The sequence below is a fragment of the Podarcis raffonei genome, chromosome 5 (genome assembly GCF_027172205.1).
Source record: "Podarcis raffonei isolate rPodRaf1 chromosome 5, rPodRaf1.pri, whole genome shotgun sequence".
NCBI lineage: Eukaryota > Metazoa > Chordata > Lepidosauria > Squamata > Lacertidae > Podarcis > Podarcis raffonei.
Window position 1 is genome coordinate 27,776,476 of NC_070606.1, and position 24,381 is coordinate 27,800,856.

Sequence of the window (24,381 nt, forward strand, 5' to 3'; positions counted from 1 at the left end):
GGGACTCTCTCCACCTCCACAAACTTAAATAAAACAGAAGTGTGTTGAGGTTTCGTAGACCAATATATTTTATTCTATTGGAATACACTGATTTAAAGTTTGTCATCTGGGCTAAAATGAAATGCTGATAATAAAAACAAAGGAAAGTTCACGAAGAAGTATGTACAATTGCTCACTTTGAGTGGTTTTTTCCCCTTCCAGCTGTAGTATTATAAAACACAAATATGCTGTATTTGTATTTTTATCATTTTTTAAAAGGAAATATCCTTTGTGGGCATTTCAAAACTGATCCTTCCATTATTTACATCCTGCCACTGATGGGCTCCATGAGTTCATACTGTTCGCTTATTCTTATTTGTGCACTATAGACATGAATTCTAGAGAAAAACAAATGCTAATATAGTACAGAACTTAAGACTTAAACATTGCTGTGTAAGCCGCTAAAACAATGACTTGTGCCTCTCTGCTCTCTGCTTTTTGGTTTTTCTTCTACGTTCATTTTTATGTAATGTTTGTTGTTTATTATTATAACAACTACATTCTTCAATGTTTCTGAATGGAAGGGGAAATGAGACACACTGCAATTATACTAACTAAATCTAAACATTTACAAATAACCTTTTTAAAAGACAGAGAGAGGTTTATTAACATTTGTTAAATTTATTCATGGTTTTGATGTAATGAACTTTGCAACTCTCTGGGCAATTCTAAACAAGTTAATTCTGATTTTAAAAGGCTTGACTGAAATCTAGGTAACTCGAACATTAACTGGGCACAGTATTTCTCTGGATTGCACCCACTGTCATTCATTACAAGCATTTATTTGCCCTGGTATTAAATGCACCTTGCTTTTCATATGTAAATGTGCCACACATATGGTTTGACCAACTGAAAACAGATTAGATGGAATCTGACAAAATAGTAAGGGCTAAGTTCTACTCTGTTTTCTTAAAGAGAACCGCTCCACAGCCTCCACATAAATTAGAAATAACCAGCATACATTGGGTGGGACCCAAAGATGCACTGGGACTTTTCCCAAACCCCTTTCCCACAGCAAGCCCTGCAGAAGAGAACTGCAGTTCAACAAGCCAAATCAGAAATGTTAAAAGAAATGTTTTTATATTTCCGGAATGGCAAAGTAAGTAACACTATTTTTCCTATTAATTTATCCATGCTTTTATAGAGTTTTTTTGCCCAAGTGCAACCCTGTAACTTTAAAACATAGCATGCATTGGTGTGGTTGGTTGTTGTTCCGATGATGCTTACACTCAAGTCCCTGGCTTTGGGGAAAACAGAAATAGAAATTTCACCAGGGCTATTTCCCGTCCACCCCCCAACTATTGCTTCGTTTCATATATAATGACATGAGAGAAATCCTTCAGGTAACTCACCCAGAATGGATGGGGCTGGAGACAAGATTGACATTGTCCAAGGTGTCTGCGGCCCAACTATAGTGCCTGAGCGAATCAGAGTCAAATTCTCTTGGAAACGTCAGGTGCTTCAAAGAGATGAAAGAGAAGAAATATTAACCCAGCAGAGAGAAAAAAGTCAAGCATTTCCTGTGGTATATCACAACTGAGAAATAAAATCGACCTTTTATTAGCACTTACAACACCGGCAATCATTCTCTCTCTCTCTCACCCACACACACCAATCACTTTAATTACTTTACAAACCTTGTTTATGTAGGACATAGCAGCCTAGCTCATGGTAGTGCCCATTTTGTTTATTTATTACAGTTATATCCTGCCTTGGTCTATCACCTTATTTTATTCTAGGTCACTTTCGGGGTTGACTGGAGATTTGAACCTGCATCTCCCCAGTCCTAGATTGACACTCTTGACCACTATGCAACAAAATGAGCTCAGAGGGAACAGTGATTTGAAAGAACGATAAGCAAGTATGTTATCCATGGCATCTCAATGGGGATCCCAGTAACAATCTCTGCACTAAACACAGAATACACATTGACAACTCTAGACAAACTGGGTTTATTCAATATTGTGGCTGTGGATTCAGGCCCCACCTGCGTCCCATTGAAATGGTACATGCACTTGATAAAGTGTGATCCGATCCTCGTCCCTCAAAACCAGGGGTGGAATGGAGGAGATTGTGTGCACACCACCAGGGCTATATATTTTGCCCATGGAATATTTATACCTTTCTGATCCTTAAAGTGGCTTACTTATATCTCGTGCAGGGAAGGGCTTTGGTAATAGGGCGTCTTGAGCGAGGACAAATTTGGGGCCCCCAATAAATCATTTTTTGTTTATTATTATTTTGCGCCACCTCAGCTCAGCATCCTGTGCAGGAGAACCTAAACGCAGTGCTGATCTATGGCTTCCAAGCAGCCTACTGTCCAGGCAGCTTCACCAGTAAAACTGCATCATGTACCTTGAGACAGTGCTTGGATCACTCCCTCTATGCATGTATTTCCTATTTTACATATGTCAAATGTTGAGGGATGGGCAGACAAGCAACTAGAATTCTACTGCCCTGCACCAGACTTGATCCAGACTGGCGAAGGGGCAGGTGGGCCTGCAGAGCGATAACAGAAATGGCTTTGAGCAGTCACCATAAAACAAGCAAGCAAGACAAAAGAGCAATTTTAAAAGGGCAATTTAAATGAGCTGTTTTTTCCTTCTTTGTGTCATATTGCATGCCAGCTAGAATCTATGAGCTCTTCTTGTTTACTGAGCATTTATCTAGTCCCCCCCCCACAAAATTTGTACAGAGGTCATACGATGTTGCTTTTTATTGAGCATTGGTAACAGAGGTTATATGATATCACCTGGCACCACCGTTATCTCACACTTTCCAGCAAGTTTTCCTTTCATTTTCCCTACCCCAGAAGTTCCATTTTGGAGAAGGGATGGGGAAGCTGACTTGTCATGCCAGAGTCCCAAATCCACTTTAACTGCATACGCTGAAATTGCTGGCAAACAATTAAATGGTACCCAAAGAATAGTGAGTTTGGAGACAGTGTAGCTTTCAGAAGGGACTGAGTTACAGAGACAACTACATATTGTTTCCATATATTCTAATGTTAAACCACCTCAAGCCTCACATAACCTCAATGTCTGTTAGTGCTCAAAAGCAGACAAACCAGCTCAAGAATCCTGAGAAACAAAGTGTCAGGGTAGCCAAAAAATACCAGTAGCCTCTCTGGCAGTAGCATAATACCCCATTCCAAACTACAGCGGAAATTTAAAATAAATTGTTTTCTGACTATATTTAAAGCATGAATAAAGATAGCCACTGTAGCCTGACTTACATGAAACCTTCTTGCGTCTATTATTAACCAGCCTCCCAGCTCACAGACTGTTTCAAAAATAATTTTCAGGTTCCCATGTCAGGAATAATTTATCAGTTCCATCTCTATGTGCTATGCATGGGGATGAGCAGCCAAGGTGATGAAGCCAGTGGCAGATTAGGAAAGTGCTCTCTCCCTTCCTTTGCAAAGATGAGTTTTCGAGATAAAAAAACGAATGCGCCAAATATTCCTGCTTCTACGTTTCTCCTGCTTTTTAGCGTTTCACTTTTAAATAACTATTCTGTTTATCTGAAAAGAATAACAACAACCCACCTTTCAGCCCACACCAAAGGCATCTTCTAATCTTAACAATAAAATGCAATGCAATGCAATAAAATAATCAAAAGTAGTAACAGAAAGCTAAAGCCACTCAAAGGCAGGGGAACTGAAATTCAACCCAGACTAATGGCTTGGCAAGATAAAAATGTTTTCATAGCTCACCAAAAGCCATTAAAAAAGCTGTAATATATTTCCAAGGAAGGTCTTTATGAAAACAGTTTCTTCAGTCATATGCCGAAGATGGACTCAAAACTAATTTTAGTACTGTATTCTTACATTGTTGTAGGAAGAGCCATAGCTCAGTGTCAGAGTTTGCACACAGAAAGTCCCAGGTTCAATCCCTGACATCTCGAGGCAGGACTGGGAAAGCCTGTCTGAAATGCTAGTGAGTCACTGCCAGTCAGTGCCAGGTTTCCCAAACATTGGTCTCCAGCTGTTTTTGGACTACACTTCCCATCATCCCTGACTACTGGTCCTGATGGCTAGTAAGATGGGAGTTCTAGTTGTAGACCAATGTTTGGGAAACCCTGGTAGCTAATGCTGAGCTAGATGGACCAATGGTCTGAGTGGAGGGCAGCTTTGTATGTTCCTATCTAGGGCAGTTCATATTCCACATATCTTCCTATAGCACAGGGAGTGTAGTTCTATTGAATTCTAGCTTGCCCAAGTGCCCTCAGTGTGTGTGTGTGTGTTTATCTAAAACTAAAACTAAAAAAGCACAGTGGGTGTCTGAGTCCAATTAAAGTGGATTTGAAAAATGAAAAAATGACCTTTCAGTAACTGGCTGAAATCTCTTATTAAATACCTCATTAACAATTGTGTGTTCATGCAGCAGTTTAGGTAAGAAGTGTTATGTATTCAGTACAGTGGTACCTCTGGTTACGCACTTAATTCGTTCCAGAGGTCCGTTCTTAACCTGAAACTGTTCTTAGCCTGAAGCACCACTTTAGCTAATGGGGCCTCCCACTGCTGCCGTGCCACTGCCACACGATTTCTGTTCCCATCCTGAAACAAAGTTCTTAACCCGAGGTACTATTTCTGGGTTAGTGGAGCCTGTAACCTGAAGCATATGTAACCTGAAGCGTATGTAACCCAAGGTTCTACTGTATTTTCTATTTCAAAAAATGAATAAATACTGGAGATTTTTAGCTGAAGGAGGGAAGCTTTGAGAAATCAACACGGAGGACTATTACAGACCTTCCCTGTATACCTTTAGCTGTAAACTAGAGCTTTCCAAACTGCGTGTCACAACATGTTAGTGTGTCAGCTGCAGTGTGCAGTTGTGTCACGTGAAAGCTCCCCGGGCTCCTCCCGGGGCTGGAAAGGGGTTAGTTTAACCTCCGGTTTGCTAGTAAAACTGAATGGCGGTGTTGTAAAATGATGCATGTCTTAAAAGTGTGCCACCAACATGAAAAGTTTGGAAAGCTCTGCTGTAAACAATCCTAAATGCGTTTTCCTATTTCACATTAAACTGGAACCATTGCCAAACACATCTCTTCTTGTTGTTGTTATTGCTGTTGTTTTAAACTAAGGCTTATTTGTGGTTGACTTGACCCCCATGTCAGCAGATTACAGGTAATATGATACACTTCACAAGAGGGTTAAAATTAAGATTTGCCACTCCTGCCAAAATCAGGGAAGTCAGGAATAGCAATTCAAGCATACTGAAAGCCACTGTGGGCACACAAGCCTGCTAAGCACGACAGGAATACCAAAATATTGCTATCCAGGTCACTGCACAAGAATGCTACATTTAAACTTTTAATGAATGCCACTTCTCTTAAAGCCCTTTCATTAGGGAATTAAGGACTCTTTCATATTCCCTGCAGAAAACAGCAATCTGTAAAGACACACCCTATTCTACAGCATGAGAATTGGATATCCAGCTGCTATATATTCTGACTGTCTGGGTGAAACTTCTTTTAATCAAAAGAAATACACTGGCATATTCATGCAGTTGTCCGTAGAATATAGCCTGAAAAGGAATGAACACTCCAAAAATGTTTCACCTGCAGCCTCTCAAAACTGAGCAGCATGCACAGGTGTTTTGTTTTTTAAATAAAAAGACCAAACTCTGCTAACAATTTAATAGTGGGAGACAATAAGGAAGGAGAGAGAAACCTGGAGGTCGTAAAATTTGCAGCAGAACAGTAAATGGTAGGTTTATAAAAGGAAGTAAATTGGACTTTGGGTAGGAGACCGAAATAGTTTCCCCAAACCCTATTGTTAAGAATGTTTGCAATCATTACCATCAGAGGAAGAGGAGCCCCACCCCAGACCTAACACATATGGAGACCAAGAGAACAGGTACAACTCCCAGAGATCATCTTAGAAGATGTGCCACCGGGGGAGTCTGCAAAATTGGGTGACCTATTCTGCCTGTTCACCCTCCCCTCTCATGCCAAACCTCTCTCCAATCACCCCCCTGAGACACCAGCAGCAAAAACAGTCATGGATCCAGACTAAAGCTCAGGCTGGAAAATGCCTACCCAACAGCATGTGGCGTTCTATCACTGCACCCTACTCAGAAGAAGGAACCATGAACTGTTGTGTGCTCCAGATCCCAGCCACTGCTGCAGCAACATCCTTCTCAGTTCCTAGTTTGGTGTGACTCTCGGGGTGGGCAGCACCCTGCATCTTTGACATACTTCTCCCCATGCACCGACTGGACAGCTCTCTGGGCTTTTCAGTAATGCTTGGCACTAGGGGCTGGACAAAGGCAACTACATAATCCAAGCCAATTGGAGATCATCTGGTGATATCACAATGCTAGTTAGACAATCAGGTTTTGGCTACATGCAGGTGTCACTACTACAGACTCATCTCAGACAGAGACAGTTGTTGCCTTCTATCCTAAGTTTTTGTCTCTTGTAACAAGAAAAATGTTCCAAGAAAACCAGTTTAAGAAGAACACATAACCTCAGTGGTATATCTTGAAGAAGATAATTACCTGGATGGCCATTGTAAAGCAATTTAACACAAATAAGAAGCCTTGCCTATTATTGGACATGCCTTTCTCCCAAAGAGAAATTGGCTATTCAATGTAAAATAATCTTATTGTATTGCATGCAAAATCCAGATACTGCCCTACTCTGATAGATCAAACACATTTACTAATATGTCAGTCATCCTTGCTTTGTGGTCTTTTGTGATATAAAGCAAAAGCTAACTCCAACTTCCTTTAAAAATACTAACTTATCAGAGAAAGAAAACGCTGTTATTTATTGAAATTCTCCCAAACTGGCAAACAACTGCAATTATATGTAGCTTGAATAACCATTCTCGAATTTATTGCAGCCACACTGATTTTGCCCTGTAGATTTCAGCAATATAAAAATAGCGTTCAGACACTGTTTCTCAAGTTAAATTTATCTCTAACCCTACCATATTCAATTATACCCAATATATGGTTTACAGATTTTGAAAAGAAACCATCTTCTTTTGCCAATAAACCACATACTCTGTGTTAATTCAGAAAAGCTCTTGTGACTTCGCATTAATTCTACATTCTTTTCTACTGTTCTGAAACACAGGGCAATAATATCAGTATTGATGGAGAAAGTACCATTACCAGGGCTGTAAATTCCAATGGGTTACTTGGTATGATTGACCGATTGATGCTTGATTCTATGATTAAAATTTCAGCTTTGATTGACCGAAAGAATTGATAAATAAAAAACTTTCAGAACCCCAATACTGTAACATAAATAATGTATGTTCTATCAGGAGAGGCTAAGCTGCATGGTAAAACATTTATTTCTATAAAATGCTCTAAACCACAGAATCAATTAAAAAACCTCACCGGATCCTTTGAGGGCACCAAGAGTTCTTCGATCATCATGCTGTCCCGGGCGAAAGAACTTCTGTTCAAAGTGTAGGACCTATCCGAACTGAAGGAGCGGAGGCTGCTTGTATTTACAATTTACCACAGAGTATGAAGATGACAATGAGATGAACAAAAGAAAAATTAATGCATGCAACTTCCAGGGAACAAGTGAAAGATAATAAAACAGAATATGATTGATGAAGCAGAATTTTAAAGTATGCTAGGAATTGTACCACGATTTTTAAGAGGTTTTCCTCTAATGTGTTGGATCCAAAAAGTTCCAGCCACTACTTTTGTCATAATAAAGGAATATTGGTATCCAACCCATTGGCTGCAATCCTGAACACAATTACCTGAAAGTAAGCCCCACTGAACACAGTTGAATTTTCTTATTAGTAGACAGACAAGGGATTGCACTGATTCACTTAAAATCAGGATAACATATAGTTGGATTTTAGATAAATGTAGTAAAAATATATTCAGGAAATGTGGAGTGCAATCCAAAGCATGTTTACTCAAAGAGTGACTGAGTTCAATGTGACTCCCTAGTAAGTGTGATTAGCATGAACAGAGACTTTCTAAAATGCTGCTGGTTTCTATGAGGGATTTATGATGGTATGGCCTAGGACCTCTGACTTTTCTAGCTAGCCCAGTTTCACACAAATGCATTATTTCCCTCCCCTCTGTTAATTAAGAGACCTCATTATCAAAGGGTAGATAAATCCAGTGTACTGATTGCACTAGTGTGCTGCTGCCACTGTTGTCAGCGACTTTTGCCCTCTAAAATTTACATCTGGAGTAGAAGGCTCATCTTATCCCTAAATTGGCCTCCTTTAAAGTGTATTACAGCTTAGAACAAAACCAATCCATCTCAGGAACTGACAGCCCCTAGCCTGAAGGGGTTCCTCTGCTTTTGATCACCATGCACCTGGGATATCTCTGGAACCTGTGAGTTCTACCACTGCAAGGATGCAGTAATAAGAAAAGCTGGGCTTGTTAAATCTCCCTCCAGCAAGGAGCTATATTACAGGCACAGAAACTTCTTATAGATGCAGAGATCAGTCTGTACTGATTCTCCACAAAAATGACAGCAGTTTCCAATGGTGCACAAATTACGGTGATCTAGAAAAAGGAAATCAACACTCTATATGAATGGTTATTATTTGAGAGGTGGGCATTCTGCACAGTTCATTTTGAGGCAGAGAAGAAAGCTCATCCTAGCCCCACAGTTTGCTTGTGGCTGCCTCTTCTGGCTGACTCACTGTAAGTTAGGTTGGCCATAAAAACATTACACAAAAAGCACAGAAGAAATGCACTGGATTTAGCACTGGTCTCTCATGCTTCGTTACAAACGATCTAAATGGCTTTAGTCAAGGCATCATTCTCTCAGCCTTGGGCGTCCCCATCAGCAGTATTGAGATAATGGTACTGGATTAATTTACAAGGCTGTTCTGAGTATTACTAAAATAAAGTACGGGAAGAACTTTGAACACTTGAAATCTGCTAAATGAATACTGATCTAGATCATTTCCTGCCTTCGTTCCTTCTCTGGGAGTTTAGAGGAAAACAATTTGAATATACTGAGACCCAGGAAAATGTTGAGTCTATGTGTCACGCACATTAACCCTGGAAGCTACATGGAGCATATGTTAGAAAACATGCCAGCATTCAGACATGCTTACTATTGCAACTGAAAAGAAAGAAAAATGTCAAAGAAAATAATTGCATCCAGCAAAACAAAAATGCTTTTAAACTAGGTTTTTTTTAACAACAGTATATACCTTTAACAACTTACGACATGCACTTTGCACTTCTTAATAATTTCCCCCCAAGATTCCACCCCAGTATATATTGCATTTAGAACGTTTATCCTGGTGCTCAGCTCCACCAACTTCAACCTGGGCCCTGGGTCTTTAAAAACATTCATCTTTCCCTCCCCCATCATCTTTTCTCCCCCTTCAAAACATGTATTCAATGAAATCAGGTCATATATTACGTTGGCAGTAACCAAAATATGATCTAACATGGGACACAACAGAAAAAGTCACATCACATCACAGTGCTGAGTAAAAATAAATAAATGATGAATGGCAAAAGCTGAGAAATGTCACAAGGGTGCCATGCTTTCTTACCTGACCTTAGGACTATTTTTAAAGAAATGTACAGGGAGGGGGAAACAAGGAGAGATAGAAAGCAAAGAATCAGACAGTGGAAAAAGCACAATGCCATGGCTGGATGACTTAAGACATTCAATGTGGTTTGTTCTGTTATGTTACACTCAGAAATCTACGCGGGTGTTTGGCTATAGTTAAAGGGTGGCAGTGGCTTTCAAACTGTATTCTAGGGGATCCCAGGTCCCCTCCAGTTCTTTTCCTCATTAAGAAGATCAGCAATGGCTGAGAGGCTTTGGTGGAACACATTCCCCTCCCCAACCCTCCCCCTTACTATTGGGAGATGCTGTAGGTCAGCATTAGAGCACAAGCTTTGCATGCAGGAAGACACAAGGTTGAAACTTCGGCATCTTAAGTTAAAAGACAACAGCTGGCAATAAGAAAGACCTCTTCATGAGATGCTAGCAAGCCACTGCCTGTCAGGCAGAAAGATGGGCTAGCTGGACAAATTGCACACCCTGGTATGTTCCTTTGCAATGCACAATGGCGACAGGGGTGGGTGGTTGGTTTGCTTGTTTTTATTCCAGAGTAAGACACTTCTTCATGTGGGGTGGCAGGTATGCAAGGAAGCGTGCATTCTAGAACATGATCTGGAATCATCTGCGATGTACAGAGGTTCTGTGGCAGATTAAGCTGATGTGGAAAGTTCCCTAAAAAGTAATGAATTTCAATGCCATTGTTTGATATGGAATGTTTTGGTTTTGTTTCTTTAAAAAAACATATCCAATCTTTAACACACTTAAGCACATCTAACCTAGTAAAGTCAATCTGGGGTCTGCAGTGCATAGATGCGTTTGGATATCAGTTCGCTTCATCTGAGTGTAACACACATGTAATATATTGCAGATGTAAACATGAGCTACATAGTGAGAAATAATGGTACTGTTAAATCAGAAGTATGCGACTTTTTAAGGTTTTATCGAGGAGTCAAAGATGAGCAAAGTACACTCAGGATTTCCGATCTCTAGGAAACAGTTACTATGATGTGCTAACATCCCATTAATATCTGACCGATATGTGGGTCTGCGGAGCTGTCACTGATTCACTAGGTACTACTTAGTAGAATACTACTAAGAGTCTATTTGTTAAAACCACAGTATACAGTTCACAGAATAAGTACACACGTAAGTAGCTTAATCAACTGAATTCTATGTTATTTGGGCAACTAAACACAGATGACTAAAAGTCAACATAGTACTGTTTAACGGCTATTCTTCACATATAATTCAAAAAGAAGTTGATTAAATGACCAAAGAGGTTTTATAGACAAAGCAAGAGAATACAATGCAAAATTAGGGTGCATGCTTCTGTACTCAATGCAGTCACAACAATCAAGACTGAAAGATGCAAACATCCAAGTTTTACCTTGTGGGAGGTGCCACTCCCTGTTAGACAATGGAAGAACTTTTTACAACAGATCATTAAGCTATAGGAAAAAGTCCTCAGGGCTCAGGCTTGTGAGGTTTAATTATTAGCTTCAAAATAATTCAACTGTCAGTAAACAGGCTGCTAATCCACAACCATGAAAATAATCTCTTGAGTTGCTTGTGGTGCCTTGTTTGTTTTAGATGCTAGGCAAGGCCAGATATCTGAACCAGAAATTCCCAATAATATGAATGACTGAATGTCTCGAAGTGCAAAGATAGCAATCACTCATGAAAAAAACTGTGACCTATTTTACTCCCTTGCAAGAAAACTGCTTGTTCCTTTGGTAACAAAACACTGCAAAGGATTTAAGACAGCAATTAGCAATGCAAACAATTGCAAACAGATTTAAACTTTTTTATTATTATTCTCCATCTGCACCTTTTGGGAAAGTGAAGTAATTGGATTAGCCAAACAACCATCTTTCATTTTTTTCTGGCATGAATCTATGTCATTTTCATTCTTGAAAGAAAATTAGTGTCAGTAAGTATTATACTCAAATTATTGAACAAAAGCCTCCCCCCTACTCTTCTTGGCTACACGTTCGTTGTGGACTAAATGGTCTGGCTCATAGATAGAGGCTTCCAGCTGTTTCCAAAGGAGCACTTCTGACATATCTAGAGCATGAGCAGATACCAGAAGAAGAAGAAAACATGAAGAATTAATCTGCTTTCAACTATTGCCATAACAAAGCCATCACAGAGGGCAGAGAGAAGCATGAAACTAAGTAACAGATGCATGTTTGAATGACAGAGTAATCAGGCAGCCAAATTATGGAACTCTGCTTCATTTCTCCAGTGATAAAATGCACTGCATGGGTGTATATATTATATTGAATATGTGAAGAACATGCTGAATACCTGGCAGATCGGGCTCCTAGGCTGAAGCCCATGTATCCTTCTGCAGGCAGAGAATCATCTCCCAGTTCTTTTAGATCCTGCGGCCCAAGATACTTGTCCGTGTCTCCTGTCATTGCATCTTCACCTGCCAGCACAAAAGCAGGCTGAAATCAGAAGCTACACACAGCCAAAGGAAATGCCTGCTGTCCTTCAGTAAGGTTGCTAGAAAGTGAACTCAGTGCATCCCCTGTATTATAAATGCCAACTATATGTTATCTGCACAACTTTTTTTTAAAAAAAAGGAGAGAAAGAAAAACCCTTTAAGGTGTTAATATATGTATAAGCACAAAGAATGACATTTATCCCTGTAAATCCAGTAGTTTAGCAGGTTATATCAGGTGTGATGCTAGTCCAATCACTCTAACAGCCTCAGACAGACAGAAGTAACTTGAATGAAAGGCATTCCTTAGCATGTTAACACCCTGTGCTCAAAAAAACGGATTTCGTGGGAGGACTAAGGTGACAACCCCACCCCTCTGAAATGGCCCGCTGGCTCATCCCATTACTAAAGATTCCACTCCCTCTATATTACTCTTTCACCTTTCTAAGTTGGCATCCGAGGCAAAACAAGCAAGAAGTCCCTCAAAGGGCTGGATTCAGCCTAATGACATCCAGTTGCTGATCCCTAATCTAAAGCCTTTTTGAACAAAACTTCTCATATATCCCTCCCCTACCCACCTACAAAAGCTGCACATTTCACCCTTTTGGTTCAAAAACATTCATTTGCTACTCACATTGATACTTTTATCAGCTTTATAGCTGAATTATGTGGGGGTAGGGTAGGGTGGGGTGGTCTTCATTATTGTAAAGATAAGGGTGGAGCAGATTCTGGCCCAGGTCTGCTGCTACAACTTGACTATTCTGACAATTGGCCATTTATCTGTTGTCAGCAGCTTGCAAAGCCCTGACTAAGACAGAAATATTGCCCGCCCAGTAGACACACAATCTGTATTAGACAGATGGGAATGTAATGGGAAAGAAGCCAAAGACCAAACCTGTGGCTATTCAAATGCTCCCACTTTGCGGTTCCAGTTCCTGAATTTGACCCATCAACTAAATTTCAGGGAATTCCAGTGATGTTTCATTCAGTATTATTCTTTATTTAAAAGGGTATATGTCTCTTAACACATGCCTGCTGTGCTCCCATTAGCACTATATTATGGGGGTTGTGGTCTCTAGACTGTATAAAGACCACAGCACAGTGCAGCCCATCTTTAACCATGGCTAAGGGAGCAAGGTGTGAGACCACCTGCTTGTTCCTCCCGCCCTCCCCCTTCTCCTCACAAGCTTTAAAGCATATCAGCATTGCCTTTAAGCATAACTAAGGTTAACCAGAGTTCTCCATTAACCAGGGTTCTGAAACCAGATTCAGATCCTGGTTGTGCTCAATACCAACACGGCTAAAGCCTGTGCGTGGAGGGAGTTAATGCGCCTTCTCATCAGCCCACTCCTCTGTGTAACCATGTTTAAGAGATTAATGGTACTGCGCCCTAGTCTTACTTGGCATATGAAAGTCCTTCTTGCAAAAACAGCATGGATGATTTAAAAACATTGGGAGAATTGGCACTTGTTTCAGAACAGCCAACAGAATTTTCAGTTCAGGATTAGGAAATGCAATATTCAACTTGAATTTAACCTGTGGAGGTACAGGTAAGTCAAGGCTTAAGGGGTTTAAGAAAGACTTCATATTTTAAAATAGTGGGGGAGAGGGATCCATGTATAAAATGAAAATATAACAAGCAATAAAAGCATCACATGACTACAAACACATCTCTTATTAAGGATGAATTAAGAGAACACCTTTCCCAGTAAGATAAATTTCAAATGGTCTCCATGCCACAGAATTTCTGGGAAGGAGATGATCTTGCAACATGCAGAGCCAAAGTCACTTTCCTTCCAGCTGTGGAGGTCCAATTTTGCAATCACTGCTTTGCTGTGCTAACCACAGAATGTGGCTGAGAAACCTGTGGCCCTCTAGATGTTGCTGAAACCCATCAATCCTAGCCAGCATAGCCAATGGTCAGGGACGATGGGACCTGTAGCCCAACAACAGCTGGAGGGTCATAGTGCCTACAAAGAGATAAGGAATACATGGGCATTTCCTGCTTCCAAGAAAAGTGGTGGGGGTGCTGTTACACTCTGTGCATTCAAACTACATCAGAAGGAATTCTACTCACACACCAATGTATACAAGGTTCCTCCTCACATGAAGGAGCAGTGCATGGTGTTTCAGAAGGCAAGTATAATTCTTTCTAGTGAAATCTGAATGTGCAGACTTTAGGCGATGGAGCAGTGATGTGCACCAGCAGGATTTGCCCAGTCAGACCCACAGCTCCCTCCACAACTTCCTTCAACAGGTGCAGGGGATGTGTGTATGAACTCTACTAGTTCCCTCTTCCAGTGCAATGCCCCCAGTCTATTAAACATTCATGTAAAGAAGCCAGTGGCATACAGAGAGCAGAGTGTGACATTTCTGAGTTTTTGCCAAAGAGATAGCTGGTGATGGATTGGGAGGCTTTGGAGGCAATATAAGCTTAAATGTGGGCCTGAGTGTGTTTTTAAAAGTTTGAGGGGAAAACCTAATAGACAGTGTCTGGAAAATATGAAAACATATGTTAATATTTCACAGTTCTTCCTTGTAAACTGAGTCCTCTAGGTTTAGATGTAACCATTTCACATCCCGCATGTGTTTTATCATGGGTATAGGGGCATAGTAATCCCTTCAATAGTTTAACTCAAAAAATGAAAATATAAAACCTGTATAATACTTGAATCAATAATAAAACACGTGCTGCATTAACACAAGCTTAGATAAGAGCTACTTTGACAACTCTGTACTCGTATAAGTAAAGCATCAGTAGTATTTAACAGCAACTCTCCTTGTTGTTTTGATAAAACTTTTATCACAATACTGCAGGTAACAAAAGCTGGCCCTTGAATTCAAAAGTAAAGCAGTGCAGCAATGGGAGGGTTAAGGAACAGCAACGCACTCCCACCAACTTCATTCACCTTCACCCCATTATGTCACTGTCAGACCTACATTCCAATAGTGGAAAATATATTATAAAACTGCCCCTTGAGGTTTTCGGGTTCCCTTTCCAACTCCCTTTTCAATTTACAGTACAGCAGCTCAATTCTAAATGCAAAAAAATTATCCCTTGTCCTCCCTTTGGATAAATATTTGTATTTCCTAAAAGTTGCACAACTGAAAATAAGCATTTCACAGAGCATTCCTGAAGCAGTATCTGCACCCCCCCCACCCCAATGATTATGCGGAGTTTAGGTTAACTATTCCCTTGGCCTGGGGGGGGGTAATGTTAAAAAGCAAACCACAAACGAGGCCCCACTTTAAAGCCACAAATCAGTTCTAAAAATACCCCCTTCAAGCTCTCTGCTGCCTTGCAATTGACCAAATAACAGATCGACTTTCTCCCTGCAACCTGGCAACAGAGCAATTATTTTAAGAAACAGTTTTGTAAAAGCTTAGAAGTCTTGTCAAGATATTTTCACAAGAGTACACAAAATCGGGGTGGGGGGAATGAACACCGCAGTAAATACTAAGGTAGAAAAGTCTTACTGTTTTGGAAAGCCATTTTCACCCGCCTGGTCTATAAAACTTTTTTTTCCTGCCTGCCTCTTGATGTTTCCAAGAATTCCTATTAGTCCTATTAGTCCTTAAGCAGCGATTTATAGTTAATCTCCAAACCAGTATAAGAGCCTAATCTCTGTGGGTCATATTCACTTTCCACACACCAGCTGGGCTCTTCTTAACATCTTGATCTCTTCCAGCGCCTGCATTTTACGAAATGTGCGCCTTTGTCCTCTCGAACCTCGCAAAAAAAACAAAAAAACCCCAAAACCACCCGAATTTTCTTCCAAATGTGCAACGAAACAAAAGTTTAAAGCCGCAGGAATTGACAGCTGCTGTTGGAGGTAAAGATCTCCTTAAAAAGAAACATACACCACGCAATCTACAGTGTCTTCTGATAGGATTGAAAACTCCTCTGGCAAGCCTAGTCTAACAAGATGACTGAATGGTGACATACAGACAAGCGCTTGAGTTATTTGTATGTAAATAAGCGCGCAGTTTGGGTGTCAGGTTCTCCCCCCCCCCCCCACTCCCTGTAATTTGATACTAACCGGTCTCGGTTAAACATGCAGGCACTGGGGCAGCCAGAAATCAGGCAAAAGCACATTATGTGGAAGGGAAGGAGGAGGACGGTGCTTTGCTAAAACTGTGTTAGTAAATAACTTTGCTGTTAGACAGGGACGAGAAGGGAAAGCAGCTTAAGGAAGAGGTGGAGGCGGATCTGAGCTTTAGGCTCGGAGGAAACGAACCCAGCAGCATTTCTTTCCAGCTGTCTTCAGGTAGGGAGAATGGAAAGGGTCGCTTTTGTCTCCTGAAACCAGGAGTCCGGTGACTCTCCAACGTGAGAAACAAAGACGACTATGTGTTTACACCCTGATTGCCAACGGAGGTTGTAAGAGAGGCAACACACCCCACCCACCCCCAACTCTGCGCGCGCACAAGAGTTGCGTTTCTGGCGAGACAGGAGGCCGGTTACTAGGGCTGGTCCTCGTCAATCATTAACACCGGCACCTTTCCCATTTCACGCAGCAATAAAAAGGGAGAGAACACCAATCTGTCAGCGGGACGGAAGCCTCCGGAAGGTGTGCCGTGGTGGCATGGCAGGTTCAGCCAAGGAATTGCATAGTGCACCTCGCTAACAAATGCAATACTTAAATTCTTTCCCCATGAAGTGTTACATGAAACATCTGGGACGTCTGGAATCTAGATGGGATGCTGAATGAAGTTCATTTGAAAATGCAATACATCTTATTGGCTCTTCAACTCTCATGAAGCTCAGCCAATGAGCTCAAGAGAGATGTGCTGGAACTAGCTGCTATCTCTTAGCTGACCTACTTCACTGGATTGTTGTGAGGAGGGGACAAGGGAGGGGTCTTGCTTGCGCTAAATGGCCTCAGCCTTGTATACCTGGAGTGCCTCCAACCCCCTTGTTCAGCCGGGAAGAAATGAGCACAGAAATGAGGTTAAAGAATCTGTAGAAAGCAAAGTCAATATTAGCAATTACATTGGGCTGTTTTCAAGGTATGGGAGCTCAGTCCTCCCTGAACACATCTCCCCATGGGCTCACCATGGGCATAGCCAGGATTTTGGGTTGGGGGGGCAGGCCTTTTGTTGGGGGAGGCAGAACCTCAGTTTGCTGTGTATTTTATTGATTTTTATTGAGTTAGGGGGGACAACTGCTCCTCCCTGCCCCTCTTGGCTGCGCCCATGCAGCTCACTGCTCCACACAGAAGAATAATGAGAAATGAACAAGATGCTGCTCTCTGCTTCTGTGCTTCTGTGTGGGTGCAGCAGGAATTATGTGTTCTAATCCCTTTTCTCCTCTTCTGCAAGTACTCGTGGAACAGAACTGGAGGAGCCAAGGAAGGGAAGAAAACACAATTAGGGCAATGCTCATTTGTGTGCCCCCCACCCCACCTGGAAACACAAAATTATGCTGCCCAGAGCAGAGTTAAAAATAGAAAGGGAAGAATTGGGCTGTGATCCCACAGGTCTGCTTCACATGCTCCTCTCTCCACACTTTCAGTGTGGGTGTGGGTGTGTTGGGGTTTCTCCAACACAAGGCACAGAAGCTGCATTTTCATGGTGGAGATTTGCACATTTCCTCCCTCTGCATGAGACTCAAAAGTGAGGAAGGACAGAGAAAAAACACAAATCAGCCACTGCGTGGTATTCAAGTAATTCAGGGGAGATCCAATGAAATTAATGAATATGACCGAGTTAGGCTCATTAATTTCAACAGATCTACTCTGAAATTATTCAAATACTTTGAATAATAACACCTTGACAAGTTGCAACCTAAAATTAAGTACACACCTGTATACTTGTGCACACCCACTGTGTTTCTTGCTTCAACCTACTGGACAGTTAACAAATGTGGGACATTTTGGGCTATGAAAAGCTTTGCTAAATACTGTTGCAATACTTGGCAAAAAAAAGAAAGAAAAAAGAACCTGTTAAAGATCCCGAGGCTTATTTAAAACAAAGGTCTTTTCTTAACATGGTTGGATCTGAATGCAGAAAGGAAGGATGATTGACTGGAATTAAACAAGTAAACAAACCAGTCTGCTTAAGGGATTAATCTGTAAATTGTTTCCTGTTTCCTAAATGTGAAGAAGTTTCACCTCCTGTTTGCAGTTCAGCTGTTAGTATGAACCTGATGAAGTGTTAAATGCTTGGGGAAGGAGATGGGATATCTCCTAATATTTACCACAGGGGCTTTTCTGTTTTGGTAGTGTGTTGTTTGTGAATGCACTAGCAGTGGGTTGTGTCCAATGAAACTGTCCCATTAGCACAAGTGCTCCTGCTTGCTCCTCCCTTTTTTTATTCCCCAACCCCAAATCTGCTCCAAAGGATTAGGGGAACACCCCTTCCCCAACAAATCTGGGGTGCATGTAGCGGGAAGAGAGGGAAGGCAAATTCCACTACACAAGCAGAAGTCATTGTGCTAATGGGGAGACTTGGTTGGCTACAACCCAGAATGACTATGTCTTCTGAACGTCAACAAACACACTACCAAAACCGAAGGAATTACATGAACTCCTGAGCATGGATGTCATTTCACATTTCATCTGTGGAAGAAGTAGGAGACAAGGTTCATGGTGAACATGGCTACCCACAGATACTAGCCATGAAAGCTATGCCCTACCTCCACTGCCAGACTCAAGGCAGTTTGCCTCTGAATACCAGTTGCTAGGAATCACAGTTGCTAGGAATTGTGTCCTGCTTGTGTGCTTCCCACAGGCACCTGGTTTGTTGCTGCGATAACATGAAGGACTAGACGGGCCATTGACCTGATTCAGCAGATTCTTCTTGTGTTCTCAAGATTCTAATAATAATAAACCTTTATTGTTACTACACCACCTGTGTGCAGTGAAATTAAACTAGCCCCCCCCCCATACACTCAGTCTTGTTCACACTCCGTGTGCTTGTCGGAAGTCAATTACACCACTATTTTTTCCCATTCAGCAGCCCAACAGCCCACGGATAAAAACTGTTCTTTAACCTGTTGGTGTGGCTGACTATACTTCTGTATCTCCTGCTCGAAGGTAGGAGACTAAAGAAGTGCTGGCCAGGGTGTGAGTTGTCCCTAAGAATTTTCCCCGCTCTCCTGAGGTAGCGGTTTCCCGTGATGTCATCTATTTTGGATATATTCAAATAACATTGTCTAAAAGCTGTGTATTTTTGAGTGCATTTGTTGTAGCTGCTTTATTTGTATACCTCATAATCAACACTGGGTGAAACACTCACGCAGCCACACATTTTTTTAAGCAAAGGGATTTGTGCCTGTGGATGCTATGTGAACTCACTGCATGAGCCCATTTAGTTCTATATCACAACTATCACTGAGCATGTAGAACTGGAGAATTGGTCTGAGATGCATAGGCAGAATCATATATGATATGACCACCTAATGGTGTCCATTGTCTAGGTGGTTTACAACGTATACGAGTACACAAAGCTTGTTGAAAGGCAGGTACAGTGGTACCTTGGTTCACAAACTTAATCCGTTCTGGAAGTCTGTTCTTATACCAAAGCGTTCTTAAACCAAGGTGTGCTTTCCCATAGCAACGGGTGACTCAATTTACAAATGGAACACACTCAACAGGAAGCAAAACATGTTCTTATTCCAAGGCAAAGTTCAAAAACCAAAACACCTACTTCCAGGTTTGCAGCATTCTTAATCCAAGTTGTTCATAAACTAAGCTGTTCTTAAACCAAGGTACCAGTGTACTGATAAAGGAGTATTGGGATGGGACATGGGACAAGTAAGGGAATGAGGAAGAGGACTCAGGAAAAACTGCAGATCAGAAAACAGCAATGTATACATCCATTCCTTAGCAGAACCTTCAGCCCAAACTCCTGATTGTTGACTTCTGACAGAGGATAAGGGTAAAAGATAAGCCATTTTAAGAAGATCATTGCCTCTTGCCTCTGAACACATGTGCTTAAGATTTTAAGTTGGCTTGTGTGGAAATACAGTGTAGTGTGCAGTGCAATATATTAGGGCCATGCGGCTGTGTTCCTCATATGATCCCCTTGAACAAGCAAATTCCACAGGACATTTTCTAAGATCGTGGAATTTCATGGATCAACTTACTTATTAAGTAGGAAAGTCGCCATAGGACACCTAGTGGATTTCCTAACAACCCATAAGAACCAATGGCAAATGTATAAGATCTTCTCTACCTTTGTCTCCAGCACATCTACAATGATATGTCTGCAGACACAGGGTTTTGGGTTTCTGCCCCAGTAGGGAAAACTATGGGGACTCTCACAATAACATCCTGTCCCACCACTCAACTCCACCATCACCTGTGGAAATGCAGCAGCAGAAACCAGTGACTGATATTTCTGCAGCAACACAGAACAACTTCAGCAAGCCACCTGTCAACCATTCTCTCTTCTCTTGACATTATCTATCCTTTCATGGAGTTGTACTGAGGAATGCAACATATCTAAAACATGCTGGATATTAAAAATGCTACCTGTAAAGAAGGATTGTTATTTTCCTGATTTAGTTGCAGTCCTAGGTCTCTTTGAGGCAGATAAGTAAGCATTGCTACGTTGGGGGTGTGTGTGTAGCATTCTTGAAGGGGACCCCACTGAAGGGGTCCTAATCCTTATTGCCCACCAGAGAGAGCAGCAGGAAGGCAGCAATGGTTGCTACTGCTCCACAGTTGTTTAGTACATTGAAATTAGGACATTAGTTCCTTAGAATGTGGGCAATGTGTGGGCTTTTAAGTTGTGTGCCTCAACACTGTGCAGTAGCAAACACCATCAGTGCAATAATTACTCAGAGCTCAGGCATTTGCTACGTAATGTATTGGAATATATAAACAATGTTAAGCTTCACAAAGCATCACATTCAAGGCACCTAATAAAATGTAATGAAAACACTATTTTGCCTTCCACCTTCCTCAAGCGGTTGGAAGCTCAGGCAAGACTTTGCATGGTATGCTTCCTTTGGAGAGGAGAACAGCAGAAGCCGAATCTTTATAACAGTCTTATTTAAAAATCTTCAGACTGAGAAGATAATGTAGGAGGGTGAAAGCAAGAACATGGGCGGGTAATTACTAGTCCCTAAGCAGTATCCATCCATCACTCCAAAACCCCAAATCAACCTGCTTCTTCCACCATGCAAGTATATGTGACTCAAAGTACATTACAAGGATGTAAATAAACAGCAGTGAAATTATCAATTTACCAAGCACCTCTGGTCTATTGCTAATTACAAAACAGGACATAGAGAAGGACATCTTTTTATAAGAGAGAGATATGTTTGTAACAATATACATCAATACACTACCTCCCCCTTTAAAAGCAGCAATGAAAGCTCTTTTGTTTCAGGCCATATATCATCAGCCTTTTAAACCTGTATTTCCAGAACCTGCCGTATTGTTGACAGCAGGCACCAAATCTATATTCCCATATAGCCCCTGCTGACAGACATTTGTATTTTTCCTCCTTCTGCAATACTTTCATATCTACCACACTCATCAGTTTGTTTCACATTATAATATGCAAACTTTTTTTAAAAAAAATAAAAAGCAGCAGTAGCAAAAGAGAGTACCCCAAGAAGGTTATTAATGACAATTTGATTTAAAAAGTGAAGAAATAAATCCGGACAAAATCAGAGGGTTATCCTCAGTAATTGCAGTAATCATGAAAAGTATAATGTGCATGAAGGAGCCAATTGTTGCTTACAGAATTAATAAGGAAAGTTAGTGAAAGCAAAGTCAGCTGCATATACATGACCATGTACAATCAGGGCTTTTGACTAAGGAAGCCTACAATCACAGTGCAGTTGTCTTTTCGGATCCACCCTCTGAAGCAAGTACAGTGTGATCTGTCTGGAGAAAATTGCCACGGCTCATTGGCACAGCATACATTTGGAATGCAGGAGGTCCCAGATTCAAATGCTGACATCTCTAGGTAGAATCAGGAGGAATTACAGATTTGGAAAGAACAGGGGCTTTGAGGGCCCCTGTTCAATACCGGATCTACATACAGAATCTGGCAGATGACTGCTCAGGTTCTCTACTGAAGTAGAACCCACCACCTCCTGAGGCAGGAAAAAGGTTCTTGGGAAGAGGGTCTGGGGAAAAGATTCTGCTTGACATGCTGAATGGCTGTGGCCAAAGACAACCATCACAGATGAAGCAGACCAATATTCTGACATGGTATTAGAAGGTAGCTCCTTGTATCTTTGAAGGCAGTTCCTTGCATCCTAACAGTCAATGTGTTCCCAACCATTGTTATATCAGAAAAGGGACTCTTCCCTCTCCCGGAACTGGCCCCACCCACATCTAGCATGTGACAAAAGTGTTAAATTCAAGCTTAAGATATAATCTCCGTACACTCAGAAGTGGTTGTGTTTGTACACACCTCTAAATTATGGTTTAGTGTGACATACACAAGCTGTAGCGAGCCTTGGGTTCAGGTACTCCTAACTCCTCCTCCTGTGTACTTGAAAGGAGCATAGAAGCTTTTACTTTTCTCCAGGTTTCCATATCATCTAAACCAAGCACTGTAATTAACACTAACTACAGTTCATTTCAACAAGCCAGCTTCAGAGAGAAAGAAAGAAAGAAAAGATCTGAAATCAGCTTGTTTGAAATTACCCATAGGTAATGTGACCCTAACACTGAACTGAACAGTTTATCTTATTACAGGTAGGTAGCCGTGTTGGTCTGCCGTAGTTGAAACAAAATAAAAAAATTCCTTCCAAAGTGTGCATGCACACGAAAGCTCATACCAATAAAAAACTTAGTTGGTTTCTAAGGTGCTACTGGAAGGAATTTTTTTAGTTTATCTTATGGTTTAAGATAAGTTTAACTTTATAGTTTAAGTTTATCTTATGACTGCTACTTTAAGGTTGTCAATATTGTTTTATAGATTATAAATGCTGTATTGATGCACAACCATTCTTTTATATGATTTACGCTGTATTTGTGATGTTCTATTCAGTGCTATTTTTCTAGAAAAAGAGGTACTGAAACGCACCATGAACGCCTCCCTTGTTCTCTCATAATGGCAATGACTCCCACCTGAGAGGTGCTGGAACTGGTGAATTCCAGCTGGAAAAGGGCCCTGGCTTTATTATGTTCTGTCATGTTATTGTTATTTATTGTTTGTAAGCCGCTTTGGGATTCATTTGAATGAAAAGCGGTATAGAAATGTAATACGTTGAATCAATCAATCAAACCAAACCACAGTTTGTTGCACCAGATGACACAACAAACTGTAAACTAAAAGTGGGGGCAAAAGCTTTCGAGGAGGAGAAGAGCGGAGGTTGAAGGCCAACTGTTAAATGCTCCTGTTGATCCATGTTGTGCTAAAATGTAGCTTAGTCTACTGTGCAAACGCGAACAGTAAACACAACACAAATAGAAACAGACTACTGACAGGAAGAGGTCAGTCTATGTTGTTGGGTTTTCACCAGCTATGCAAAAGCTCTGCAAAATGATAGTGTATATGCAGCTTTGATTTGTCAAGTTAGAATAGAAAATGGAAATGCTGAAGAGCAGAGCCCACTGCAGTACAAAAAAAGTAAGAAATACCTTCTTCAACATCTGAAATATATTCACCATCACTGAGAATTTCAGGGGCATTCGCTTTACGAACTGCACAATTTAAGCGAACAAAACGTTAGGTCAATTATAAACGGCTGGGGTGGGAAACATACCCGATTTCAACAAAACAATTGAATGCTATAATTTTAAGTCCCCTGCCCCTCCCCGCAAAAATGATTGAATAACAACAATGTTTTAACATACATTTGTGCTGAGAAATAAGAAGCAGCTCCATTATACATACCCTCATCATCGGACATGTCCAAAACTTCATTCATTGTTTCCGGTACATTCATTTTATGCTTTTCTGTGACAGTCTGATGAAAGACAAAGAAACATCATTACAGACTAAAACTACCAGTAATCTTCACAAGAAATGACAATTTCAATAATATTTAATATTTTTAAAATGCCCACCCCCAAAAGCTCAGCACTTTACGCATATATTGGATACTTCCACATGGGATGGGTGCCCAGTTTTTGTTTGCAGTATCCATAGAACACCACTGGCACCGAAATAATAGCCCATATTCCCCTCTTTCAATTCTGATTTTCCCTTTGCAAAATAAGTCTGATTTTTAAAAACCCAGTTACCAATGCCCCATTTGCAATAGCTCAAAAACCCCCTTGCAATATTCAGCTTCCATCTAGAACTCATTCCATCCAGCACTCACTGTGCTAGCAATTCTTACAACAATGTTGTAAGGTGGACTAGTATCTTTATCCAAGATATTTCAGCTATGTACTGGGGGCAAGACATATGGTTTGCTTTTCTGAGTTGAAGGATGAAGAGGCATTTTAAAT

The 24,381-nt window shown here is 41.0% G+C and overlaps 1 protein-coding gene across 14 annotated transcripts in view; it reads right to left on the reverse strand.

Moving 5' to 3' along the window:
* The window catches only part of ANK3 (ankyrin 3), a 383,552-nt gene that overhangs the window by 59,421 nt on the left and 299,750 nt on the right, over nucleotides 1-24,381 (reverse strand). For 8 of the 14 annotated variants that reach the window (XM_053388318.1, XM_053388319.1, XM_053388308.1 and 5 more), the window contains 5 exons: nucleotides 23,822-23,894; nucleotides 23,566-23,628; nucleotides 11,875-11,998; nucleotides 7,395-7,497; nucleotides 1,392-1,498 (listed from right to left, as the gene is read on the reverse strand). In XM_053388318.1, coding sequence (XP_053244293.1) covers nucleotides 1,392-1,498; nucleotides 7,395-7,497; nucleotides 11,875-11,998; nucleotides 23,566-23,628; nucleotides 23,822-23,894 — 470 coding nt within the window. Of the gene's footprint in view, nucleotides 1-1,391; nucleotides 1,499-7,394; nucleotides 7,498-11,874; nucleotides 11,999-15,666; nucleotides 15,975-16,251; nucleotides 16,401-23,565; nucleotides 23,629-23,821; nucleotides 23,895-24,381 lie in introns of those variants that run through there. The other 6 variants (XM_053388311.1, XM_053388310.1, XM_053388320.1 and 3 more) reach the window with 4 other exon arrangements.